Source organism: Caretta caretta, chromosome 5 (genome assembly GCF_965140235.1).
Source record: "Caretta caretta isolate rCarCar2 chromosome 5, rCarCar1.hap1, whole genome shotgun sequence".
Taxonomy (NCBI): Eukaryota; Metazoa; Chordata; order Testudines; family Cheloniidae; genus Caretta; species Caretta caretta.
This window is the reverse complement of record NC_134210.1, coordinates 89,462,372-89,474,441: the sequence shown is the minus strand read 5'-3', so window position 1 is coordinate 89,474,441 and position 12,070 is coordinate 89,462,372. Positions and strand designations below refer to the sequence as shown.

At 39.6% G+C, this 12,070-nt stretch overlaps 1 protein-coding gene across 12 annotated transcripts in view; it reads right to left on the bottom strand.

Annotated features, from left to right (window-relative positions):
• Window positions 1–12,070, bottom strand: part of CDC14B (cell division cycle 14B) — an 81,451-nt gene that overhangs the window by 36,877 nt on the left and 32,504 nt on the right. For all 12 annotated transcript variants that reach the window (XR_012668541.1, XR_007356676.2, XM_048850151.2 and 9 more), the window contains 3 exons: window positions 6,209–6,285; window positions 2,477–2,543; window positions 1,149–1,211 (listed from right to left, as the gene is read on the bottom strand). Coding sequence is in view for 10 of the 12 variants with exons in the window: in XM_048850151.2 (XP_048706108.2) it covers window positions 1,149–1,211; window positions 2,477–2,543; window positions 6,209–6,285 (207 nt within the window). In the remaining 2 variants the exon portion in view is untranslated. The remainder of the gene's footprint in view (window positions 1–1,148; window positions 1,212–2,476; window positions 2,544–6,208; window positions 6,286–12,070) is intronic.

The window sequence follows — 12,070 nt, the reverse complement described above, 5'->3', positions numbered from 1 at the left end:
TCTTCACTACCTGCCTGATCGGTGGGTAGTGATCGATCTATCGGGGATCGATTCATTGCGTCTCGTCTAGACGCGATAAAATCTATCCCCGAATCAACGCCTGTACTCCACCTTGGCAGGAGGAGTAAGCAGAGTCGACGGGGGAGCCGTCGCGGTCGACTTGCCACCGTGAAGACGGCCAGGTAAGTTGAACTAAGATACTTCAACTACTAAGTTGCATATATTAGTTCAACGCCCTTCCAGTGTAGCCCAGGCCAAAGTTTAATAGCATCCTGTCTGGCAAGAACTCACTTATCAATAGCTAGGATGTGAAATCCTCATTTCTTTGATGGTCTATCACTGTAGTCCCCATTTCCCTATTGTTTGTATAATCTGTCTGGTTCTGTGATTGTTTCTGTCTGCTGTATAATTAATTTTGCTGGGTGTAAACTAATTAAGGTGGTGGGATATAATTGGTTAAATAGTCATGTTACAATATGTTAGGATTGGTTAGTTAAATTTCAGTAAAGTGATTGGTTAAGGTATAGCTAAGCAGAAGTCAAGTTTTACTATATAGTCAGCAGTCAATCAGGAAGAAAGAGGGGGGAATGGGGGTGGGGAAATAGGAATCATGTTTTGCTAAAGGAGGGGAATGGGAACAGGGACACAGGTAAGGTTCTGTGGTGTCAGAGCTGGGAAGGGGGACACTAAGGAAGGAAACTGGAATCACTGCTTGCTGGAAGTTCACCCCAGTAAACACTGAATTGTTTGCACCTTTGGATTTCTCGCATGAACAGAGAACAACAATACCCGAAGGACCAGGGAAGTGAGCGGGTGAAGGAATAAGCCCCTAACAATGCCATGCTTCTTTGCCTTTAAGAGAGTATATTTATCCAAGTGTTGTAGACTGTACAGTTACACACAAGGAATTTCCCATAAATTCAGGTGAATTTCATGGGTTTGAAATTCCCAAGATCAATTATCATCAATAGATCTCAACACACTTTAGCATCTCAAAGAACGTCAATATCATTATTCCTATTTTAAAGATGGGGAAACTGAGGCACAGAGAGGGGAAATAACTTGCCCCAGGTAAACCAGCAGGACAGGAACAGACCCCAGGTTTTCTAAGTCACAGTTCAGTGTTTATCCCCAGGCCACACACTTACCTCATAATGCTCATATTCATCTACATCAAAAGCACTGAAATCCAGGAAGCCATATCGCAAAGCCTAAAATCCACAATATAACTTTTAACAAAAAGAACCTTCATCAAAACACAAAATGCATCACCATTTTAAATTTCTGCATACCCCTTACAGTGGATTCTCGCAGTCCCTTCCAGTCCTATGATTCGATGATCTGTTTTTCACCACTGTGCCTGAGTAACATTTCCTCATTATATTAACTCCACTAATTGGACTGAACTCAACTGAATTCATAAACATTTTAACACTTGTGAAAATGCTGGAGTTGTGGAAAATATTTAGCATTCAGTCTTGGTCCAAAGCAAACCCCTCCATTCCTGTGTCCATGTTACATATACTTCAATACAATTAACGATAAATAAGCAAGCCCACTCTTTTCTGATTTCACTTAAAAATAAAATGAGAACCAGGCCACAGAATCATTCATGGCAACAAGTCTCAGAACCCCAGTCAACTAATTCAGGTTTACTAGGCTTGTTCTATGAACTAAAAATAGTAATGCAGACATTCCTGCTGGGGCTGCATCTTGGGCCCTAAATCAAATCCCTGTGACAAGTTTCAGAAACCGAGAGGGAATAGCTATACTGCTATTTTTAACCCTATAGCACGCGCCTGAGTCAGCTGACCAGGTTTCTGAGGATCGCTGCCACAACTCCTACTTCTGCCTGCCCCTCTCCCCCAAGTGTGGATATACTCAGAGTTGCAATAAACCCTTGGATGATTAAATCAGTGGTGCAGAAGAAATGAAGGAGCCTGGCAACCAGTTATCTGATTCAGGTATTTTCTCTTTCAAGTTCAGAAACAAATGTTGAAACAATAAGGCCACGGAGTTATGCAGGCTCCCTCTTACAGTCATCATTAAGTTACACACAACCCCTTTATAATATTTACCATGCTGACTGTTTGGAAGACCAGTCATGGAGGGCTGTTTGGTCCAACAACTTACCAATTTTCACATTAATATCAAGATGTTAGAGGTAAACTGACTGGCCTGAACAGTTTTGCCCATCTGACTCCATAGCTCTTGCTAAGATTTTCTCTAGATAACTCCCATCAAGGGAAGAACTTGCTCTATATTAGGGTGCCAGACCGCACCTATACATGTTCATTGGATTCCCCAGATAGCAGTCACAGGAGCTCAGTTACTATACAAGTTGTATAGACTAGGCAGAATCAGACACATTGCTATGGTGAAGGTCGAATAATTAGGTCCTTAGTTTCATGAGCTAATCTTGGTTGTATTATAATTAGCTGACAAACATATCACTAAAAATTATAATTTTACTTACCTTATTTATTGCATGAAAGCAGTCAAGCAATGTTAGATGAAAACTGCAAGTACCAAATGAAGCATCCCTGTAACACACAAACATGTGAAATCAGTTTTGACAGCTGACAGCATTTCTAGTTTCATAAGCAAAACTGCCTGAGTTCCCTCATGCAGATCTAAAACTAAATGAATTAAAATGTTATTTCTCAAGAGACAGCAGTAAAAAGATTTGATTATTAGTTATTTTAAAATACTCTACTGTTTTCCAATCTTGAAGTTATTAATTTAAGTTTTAATTTATTTTTGATTGCCTTACTGGTATCTTATGTTAAAACACATATACAATCCAACATTAAGTTTATTTCAGCCACCTTTTTTCAACAGAACTGCTGCCACTTTCAGTTTTTGTTGGGAATAAAAGACTTCGGCAGTTTAGTGAATTTGGACAACACCACTTCCTGAAAGATGTTTATCTTGTTTGAAAATAAATATTTTTTAGAAAATAGTTTGTATACTGCGATTCCTTGTGTACTGTGAGATTTTTGGAATCTGACAAAAACAATGCATATGTGGATGGACAAGACTCAAATTACTTCTAACACTAACATTCCCTATTTAAGTATTAAATATATATGGCAGTTTAATTTTTCTAAACAAAGATTAAAGAAATAGCTATAGTAATATTTAAAGTGAATTTTCCTAAACTTACAGCTTCAAAATATTTAGCTGGACTATGCTTAAAAATAACAGTCTGATTTTCATTATAGCTTTTTTCCCTGCCATTCTTCTTAAATCATCTTGAGGTAGGAATAGAATGTTCTTGGTACTATGTCAGTTATTGACAAAGAAATGACTCAATGAAACTGATGAAACCATGAACTTAGAACTGATCTAAGGTAGGAAAACCCTATTTCCTATTATATTTTTTAAAAAAGTCTCTGAATTTCAGGATTATATATTTTAGTGGAATAACTGTTGGGTTTCAAATATTTGAGAAAGCCAGTAATGGTATTGTCAATGGCAATTTATAGTGGCAAGCAACACTTCCTCCCCTCTCTCCTCCATTTCTGCCAGCGCATGGAAAGAAGCACTTTAAATTGTCCACTTCATGTTGCACTATGGGATTTCATATTTGGAGTGTCACTGATTTAAAGTCTCTCTTCACCTTACCACTCTCTATGGTCATGTCTATCCCTCATTGTTGCTACAGATTTATTACCTACTACTCTCACCAGCAACTGTGCTGTTTGAGGCATTAGAGTGAAGTAGTGTCTGGTTTAGGGTTTTTTTAAATGTGTAAAAGAGACACTTTGTTATAATGTTCTGACTAAAAATGACAAAAGTGAGAATTTCAGAGATCTGGCTGCACTTACTCCCCGCTCCTCTAATGAGTTAGTGTGAAGGAGGGAAGAAGGGGAAATGGAAGTAATAGAAAGAAAAGGAACTCATTCAGGAAACTGACAATAGGATACAGAGAATTTCTCTAAGACTTTAATATAAATTCCTCTATTAGGAAAGACCACAAGTAACTATTATCCGATTGCAACAGGCAATTCCTCTCTCACTGGCTAATGAACAGTCAGTATGGACAATCTAAAAAGAACAGGACCCTAAAACACCATCTCAACTCACAATTCTCTTCAGTGGCTTCCTCCTTCTAGTTGCATCAGGCTTGAACACCATGGGCAAAATCCTGGTCCCACAGAGTTCAGTGGGAGTTTTGTCATTTACTTTAATGGGGCCTGGATTTCACTCTTCATTCCAAAGGCTATACACAGCTATGCTGCTGCCAGAACTCAGCTCCTCTCATTCCCCCTCATGTTATGCTTATCATCATACCACCTTTACCCTTGTGGAAGGTCCCCTCTTGCACGATAAACAACCTCACACTCCTCCAAATCCCTTTGCATCTTAGGTTATAAGCTCTTTGAGGCATACACATGTGTGTATGTAGCACCATGGGACCACAATTAAGGCCTCTAGGTACTACTGCAATATAAATAAACAATAAAAGTCAGTGGTGTGAATTAACTCGTTTTCCCATCACTAAACACTTTTCAGATGTTCTAAATAAGGTATTAAAATAGAGAGATTAAAAAAAATCATATTAAAATAAATTCTAAAAACAAACATGATCACCTTCTCTTGAAAAATAATACATTACCATTTGTCTACTGCAATAGCTTCTTTTCTGTGCGCTCATCCCCAGCACAGTCTGTTATTTTTCCACTGTCATCCAATTTAGATTGCAAGCACCTCAGACAAAGGACCTGGTCTTTCTAGAGGGCTTTAAGTCACCATATGTATCTGTAGCACTAAGTAACTATAGTAAAACCTATCTTAGGTGACTAGAGGACGAGACCAAAAAAAATAAAAGATAGGGGATTAGGTGGCCTCTTCTACAAGTTTCTCTGCAATACTAATCACAACTGACATCACCACTCTTCTTGACAACCTCTGAGGCATGGAGGATTCAATAGATATGAAGGCTGAACGCCTCTCAATCCCAGAGCACATTGACATAGCTTGGAGAACCTTGCATTGTTCCATATTTTATGGATAAGTAATGTCACTATGCAATGTCACCAAGTCTATCTAACAACTTTCATAAACACACTGAATTTACTCTATGTACTCTAAAAAGTTACTCCCAGAAATGGATGCATGATCTGCTGGGAGGGTAAAAATCACAGTTAAAAAGAGTGGGGAGGAGAGAGATAAAAGCTTGGTAGAGAGCTACGCCTCAAGAAGAGTCCTATTACCGCCATTTAAAGGAACTCTGAAAACAGGCAAAAAACAGCTCCCAAAGCTCTACTACTGTTGATAAGGGAAAGGGAGCATACCAGAAAACCAAGACATTACAGAAAACCTTGCTGCTCCCAAAAAAGGGAGAAAAACATGAGACAGTTGCTCTGATAAGAAATGCTCACTTGCTTTTAGAGTCAGGAGTGAACGGATCACACTATAAATCTAAACATCAAGATAGTAAACTGGAGTTTTTTGGTTCTCCCTTTAACTTCCTGCATTTTATGAAAGCCTGTTTGATTGTTAGATAGTTTTATCTAACTTTTGAAAGCCTTATTGTTTTAGTTCTTGGGAGAACTTTACAAAATTGTTCATGATCAGGAACTATCAAACTTGTTTATCTACTGGATAAAAACAGAATGGCAATAAGAAGTCCGTAGTCTGGGATACCTAAAATTATATCCCCTCAGAGGTGAAGCAACTAGGAAGCAACCTTTTTATTTTTATTTATTTATTTTTAGATGTTTCTTCATTGGTAAAAATTTCATTTTACACAAAGAAGTACTAAATAATCAGGCATCTATTTTTGGGGAGTGTGTTCAGCAAGTGACAGAAAAGATATGTCAAAATTATTGCAGTCACCACAAAATATTTATATAAATAGATATTTTAGTACGAGGTTAAGAGAATTCAGACTGGGCAATTAATGGTATTAATTTAGAATTCATTATCATTAACTGTTCCAATCTCCCTTTTTAGTGTGACTTCAAAGGGGAAAAAAGCTAATGAAAGTAAATAGTTATGTAAGCTTCCTCATATACTGTAGGTTTGCCAGCACACCTCAGTACTGACCTGCAATATCACTCCACTATCTGACCTTGTTTTCATCAGAAACTGCCAAATGTGTTGAGATGTGCAACAGTCATAGGCAAGGGTCCCCAACTCAGTGCCTCTGAACACCATTCAGAGATCATGACACACAGAGTTCTAACATTTTTATAATTACCTGAAAGGAAGATAAGATACGTTTCCAGCCAATAAGAGCCTGTACACATCTTCGGGTGATTCTCTTAAGTATATTATCTATTTTTGGAAGAAGGAAAGAAAATAATTTTTAATGGTAACTTTAAGCTACCCATTAATAATGTTCAATGTTTATTGTAAAATATTAAACTAAATACCATAAAAAATACCATATGCTTGATAATGTCTTTTTCCTATAAGCATGGCATCAAGAACAAAAGAATATAAGCAAACAATTATGTGGTAGACAGAAGCAAAGCATATACTGTATAACATACTGGCCAATATTAATGTTAGATTATGAATCATAGCATCCAACGTATAGACATCAGGATTTGTGTTGAGTTTCAGATCCCAGCGAAAGTGCTTTTGTGACACTATTGTACGAAATACACAATATTTTTGCTGTAATTCTCCAACATATTCTTCATGGATAATTTTGTACAAACTTTAAAGTGATTAAAATTTAAAAGAAATGTAAGAGAACACAAAACCTCTACGGCACCAGCAAAGCAATAAAGCTGCCCATCTGCAAAGCTGCTATACAGTAATAAGGGAGAATGTTGATCCTTTTAATGTTGGAGCTGTAGGAGATCACAGTATTCCAAATCTTGCATCGCCTTCAATGCACAACCTGAACAAACACTAGGTTAAGCAGTGTCCACTAATTAAATACAGATGTCACCAAAAAAAAAAAAAAAAAAAGCAGCCTACAATTTAATAGAAGGTAAGAAACCCCAAAAACATAATGAGGGCAAAATATATCTAGTACTAAGTACTGAAAACATTTTACTGTTAAAAGAAATCAGGAAAGGATGCCAGCTTCACAAGACCCCAGTTCATTACAGATTATGTCTAAAAAGCTGTCTGCACCAGGAGATTGATCCGTAGCTGCCAGCCACTCTCATCAATGGTTTCTCTTGAACCAGTACTATAAATTGTTTTTTCAATCAGTCATCCTTTCTGCGACTGTGCTGAAAACAATTTTGCCCTGTCTATATACTAGCTGTTACACCATTTTCAACACTGGTTAAAGGCCACTGATTGTTGACAGGGGTGGGTCAGTTTCCAACTATAAGATGGGGCCAGAGAGTTTACAGTCGTCCTTGTGAGGGACATTTGCCATCTCTCATTAGAACTATTGTTTCATATGGATAATGTCATTAAATATAAAGAAAATCTTTATATAAGAACACTGTACTTTACTGAAGTATAAATCTTAAAATGTTTAAATTGTTAAGAGATGTTTTAACATTTTAAATTACTTCCTAAATCTCTTTGTCAATAGTGCAAATTAAAAAACAAACATTAAACTAAGTACTTTAAGATCATTCAAATTAGACAAACAATTCACATTTCTTGTGCTAACAGCCACTTTTCCCAAAATTTCTGCCCAAAAGTATTTTTTGTTTGTTTTTAGACAGAAATAAAGTAAAAAAGTATCTACTTAAAATTTTCCCTCACCATTTAAGACTTTTTCTAGGCATATTTTCTTTAAAAAAAAAAAGCTGGCATTGCCTTGTAATTACAGTTATACAGCTGTAAAGCCAGATCTGAAGTTTAACAAAATCATGGTTGAGGGGAACCATGTTGGTAACAAAGCTGGAAACATTTTCAAAACCAACATAAACTGACATAATATAAAACAACATAAAATAAAGTGTTGACTTTTACTGGTTTTCCTCTTTCAAGGAGAATAAACAAGAAAATATTTAACATTGCTAGTAGCAGGATGAAACAAAAATAAAACTATTTTTTAAACAGGTATGAATTTTAGCTTACTTTTGGTCATTTAAATACTCTGAATCCCTCCAAAAAATTGCCTTCTTTTAGTCAAACAAACATCCAGGGACAAAGAGACTAAAATTAAGTACAAAATATTGTTCAAGGACTATTCCTCAGATGTCCATCCAATTAGCATTCCCAGGACGGTGTAGTTTAACACCACAATTATCAATTACATGGTTTGGATGTATAGGCTGTATTCCAAGAATAGTCAAGCCTGTTTTGATAAAACGGACACGACACATCCAGCAGCACTAGTTATTCTCAACCTTTAACATAGTGCCAAAAGCTGCACAAAGCACTCCACAATCCATCAGCTGTACTAGGAAAACAAGATTCCCTTCCCCACAGAACAGGAATAGCAACTAGAGGTGCAAGCAAACAGTAAGGGCCTATACTAGTGCATAGTCTACACTAAAAAAGTAGAAATGCAGCTTATACATCTATCCTGCTTGCGTAGATGCAGTTTATACTGGCAAAAGAGTACATTTGCCCAAATGAAATAAGCTATACTACCAAAAGCACTTTTTTGCCAGTATAGAAGTGTTATTTAAAACAACAAAAATCACACCCTTAAACAACATTGTTATACTGGCAAAAGTTTTAAATGGAGACCTGATCTGAGCAGTAAAATGGTTATAACACGATTTTAAACACACAAATTGTTAACACACAATCTTAATGCTCAGCATACAGACAAGGATAGTTGTTTTTAAAATTATGTCAGTAAATATGACTTTCAGCACAGCAGTCCTAACTACACTTACGGCTGACATGTCTAAAATATTTGCACACATGTACACAGTAACAGGATGTCATTTTCCAGGGTAGACAAGACCTAAAGAGCAAATCCGTGTGGAGCACAAGTCACTGTAGAAGGAAGCTTCACAGAATAGCTGAGTTTTTCAGAACTTGTGCAGACAGGGAATGATCTTGATGAACTTCAGGAGGGAGAATGTTCTAGATCACTGGTCACCAACCCGTAGACTGCGATCGACTGGTGGATCCTGGAGCCTCTACCAGTTGATCGTGATCTCCAGCCGCTAAAAGTCCGGCAGCGCAGCAGGGCTAAGGCAGGCTCCCTGACTGCCCTGGTCCCACGCCGGTCCCGGAAGCAGCCAGCACATCCCTGCAGTGCTGGGGGGACGGGGACACAGGTCTCCACGTACGATGCTCCTGCTTGCAAGCACCGACCCCGCAGCTCCAATTGGCCGGGAACGGGGAACTAGGGCCAATGGGAGCTGTCAGGGTGGTACTTACAGGCAGGAGCAGCATGCAGAGCCAAGTGCACTCCCCAGGGGATGCAGGGGCATGCTAGCTGCTTCCGGGAGCGGTGTTGGGCCAGGGCAGGCAGGGAGCCTGCCTCAGTCCTGCTGTGCTGGCTACTGGAAACCGCCCGAGGTAAGTGGTGCCCAGCGGGAGCACACACCCCATATCCCCTCCTGCACCCCAACCCCCTGCCCAGCCTTAAGCCCCCTTCCAGAGCCAGCACCCCCTACCCCCATCCTGCACCCCAAATCCCCTCCAACACCCCAACCCCAGTGCTGAACCCCTTCCCAGAGCCAGAAATCCAAACCCCCTCCTGCACCCCAATACTCCTGCACCCAAACTCCCTCCCAGAGCCTACACCCCCTCCTTCATCCCAACCCCTGCCGCAGCCTCAGCCCGGAGCCTCCTCTCACCCACACTCCAAACCCCTCGGCTCCAGCCCTGAGCCTGCACCCCCTCCCGAACCCCAACCTTTGCCCCAGGCCGGTGAAAGTGAGTGAGGATGGGAGAGAGCGAGCGATGGAGGGATGGGGGATGGAATGAGTGGGGTGGGGCCTCAGGGAAGGGGCAGGGTAGATCCTGGGTTACACTTAAATTCAAAAAGTGATCTTGTGCGTACAAAGGTTGAAGACCACAGCTCTACATGTAAGAGATGACACATAAGAAGTTGCAAAGACAAGTGCTGATGAAGGAGATCCATGAACCCATCAGTAAAAAGTGGCTTGCATAGAACTTGGGTACAGGATATGGTGAGTAGGTGTGATGTTATGGGGTGCTTTAGAGGAAATGGAGAGGCTCAGCCTTTCCACCAAAGTAGTGAATAGTGGACCATGTGCCAAATCCGGACAGCCAGAGGTTTTTGAATGGATCCCAAAATTTTTATTTACTTATTATCATTTTTTATTCTTATTTTACCTGGATTCTGGACATTGACTATACCTTGACCAAGAAATTTGGACCATAGATGGAAGGCTACAAAGAGATGCTATACATGTTTAAAAAAAAAAAAATCTTTGCAGTTGCATAGCGGAGGAGGTTATAGTAGTCACAGTGAAGAGAGGTGCCTTGCCAATGCAGATATTAACTAATGGTCAAATTACAGAAATATTGTCGAGCAAGCAGCAACGAGATTTGATGATGACTAGATGGGAGAGAAAGGAGAGTATAGACAAAGATGATGCTGAACTTATTGCAAGCTTGGAGTACAGGTAGGATGGTCTGTAAACAGTGACAAAGGAAGGGGAAGAGGAAGGGTTTATGGAAGATAAACTCAAGTTGGCAAGAGAACATTCAAGAGAAAATCTTGGCCACACAAGCAAACATGTAAGACTAAACTAGAGGATGAAAGGTGCAAGTAGCAAAATAGGTTTATGAATCACTGGCACAGAGCGGTTGACTGAATCTATTGGAGTAAGCACAGTGTAGAGGAAGCAGAGGAGGAGACCGAAGTATACTGACAACAAGATGGGATGGGGGGGGAAGGGGGGGAAGAGAGAGAGGTGAAGCTGCATCCCAGTGTTTCCAGGGAACACTGAAGAAGAGTTTGAAGATATGATCTAAAGAAACATGGGATTTGCAGAAACCAGGGTGTAGAACTTGTGGAGGAGATTGATCAACAGATCTAAAGATGGCCAAGAAATTTTAGAACTTGAGCAAGTGACCATGAGACTTGATCAAAAAAAAGGTCATTTGAGAATTTAATGAGAGCAGGTTCATTGGAATGAAGTGGTAAGCAGAGTGCAGGGGACTGAAGAAAGAACTGGAAAAGAGAATTAGTGAATGGGAAAAGACCACTTGCTTCAGGAGTTTGAAGGCAAAGGGGAAGAGGGAGATGGGCAACAGTTGGAGGCAAGTGGGAGCTGAGAGAAGATTTCTTCAGGAGACAGAAGACAAGTACTTGCTTCAAGGAAGAGGTGAAGGAGCTAGAGAAGTGTGACTGTAAGGACAGAAAAGGTAACTAAGGGCATGTCTACACTTCCTATGGATCGATGCTGCAGCGATTGATTCACCAGGGATCATTTAGCAAGTCTAGTAAAGACCTGCTAAATCAACCACAGATTGCTCTCCTGTTGACTCCAGTACTCCACCGGAACGAGAAGCATAAGGTAAGTCGACAGGAGAGTTTCTCCCATCAACCCAGCGCGGAGTAGACACTGCAATAAGTCAATCTAAGCTATGTCGACTCCAGCTATGTTATTCACGTAGCTGGAGTTGCATAACTTAGGGCATTTTAACCCCGGAGTGTAGACCTGCCCTAAGAGACACATTGTAAGATCAGAAGTACATCTGAGATTTCAGAGTACAAGATTAAAAAAAGGATTAAAGTGTTGGAGTCGTGAATAGTATAGGATGAAGACAGAGTTCCTAACATGTTTTGCAAATTTAGGGGACAGAGAACTAGGTCTTAGGCCAAAAAAAAAAAAAAAGAAGAAGAAGAAGAAGAAGAAGAGCGGAACAAAGAAGAGGGTTTGCCTTTCGGGGATAAAGACCCTGAAGTTGAGATTGGTTTATTAGGATACATAATGTAAGCTTTTTCTAGTAAAATCCCTGGGTATGTTCTAGTATTTCAGGTGCAAGCCCCCCCACCTTGCATACACACACAACCTTTTTGTGAAATTTTTAATTTCACTAATGCAACAAATAGAAGATGGTATTAAGAAGAGAACAGGCTGCAAATAATCAAACAAATATATCAAGTGATCTATCCAAATAGATCTTGCTGGTAAAATACAAGATCATACCAAAAATGAAATGGGAAACAATCTACAAAAATTGCACATGTCCAATTTTT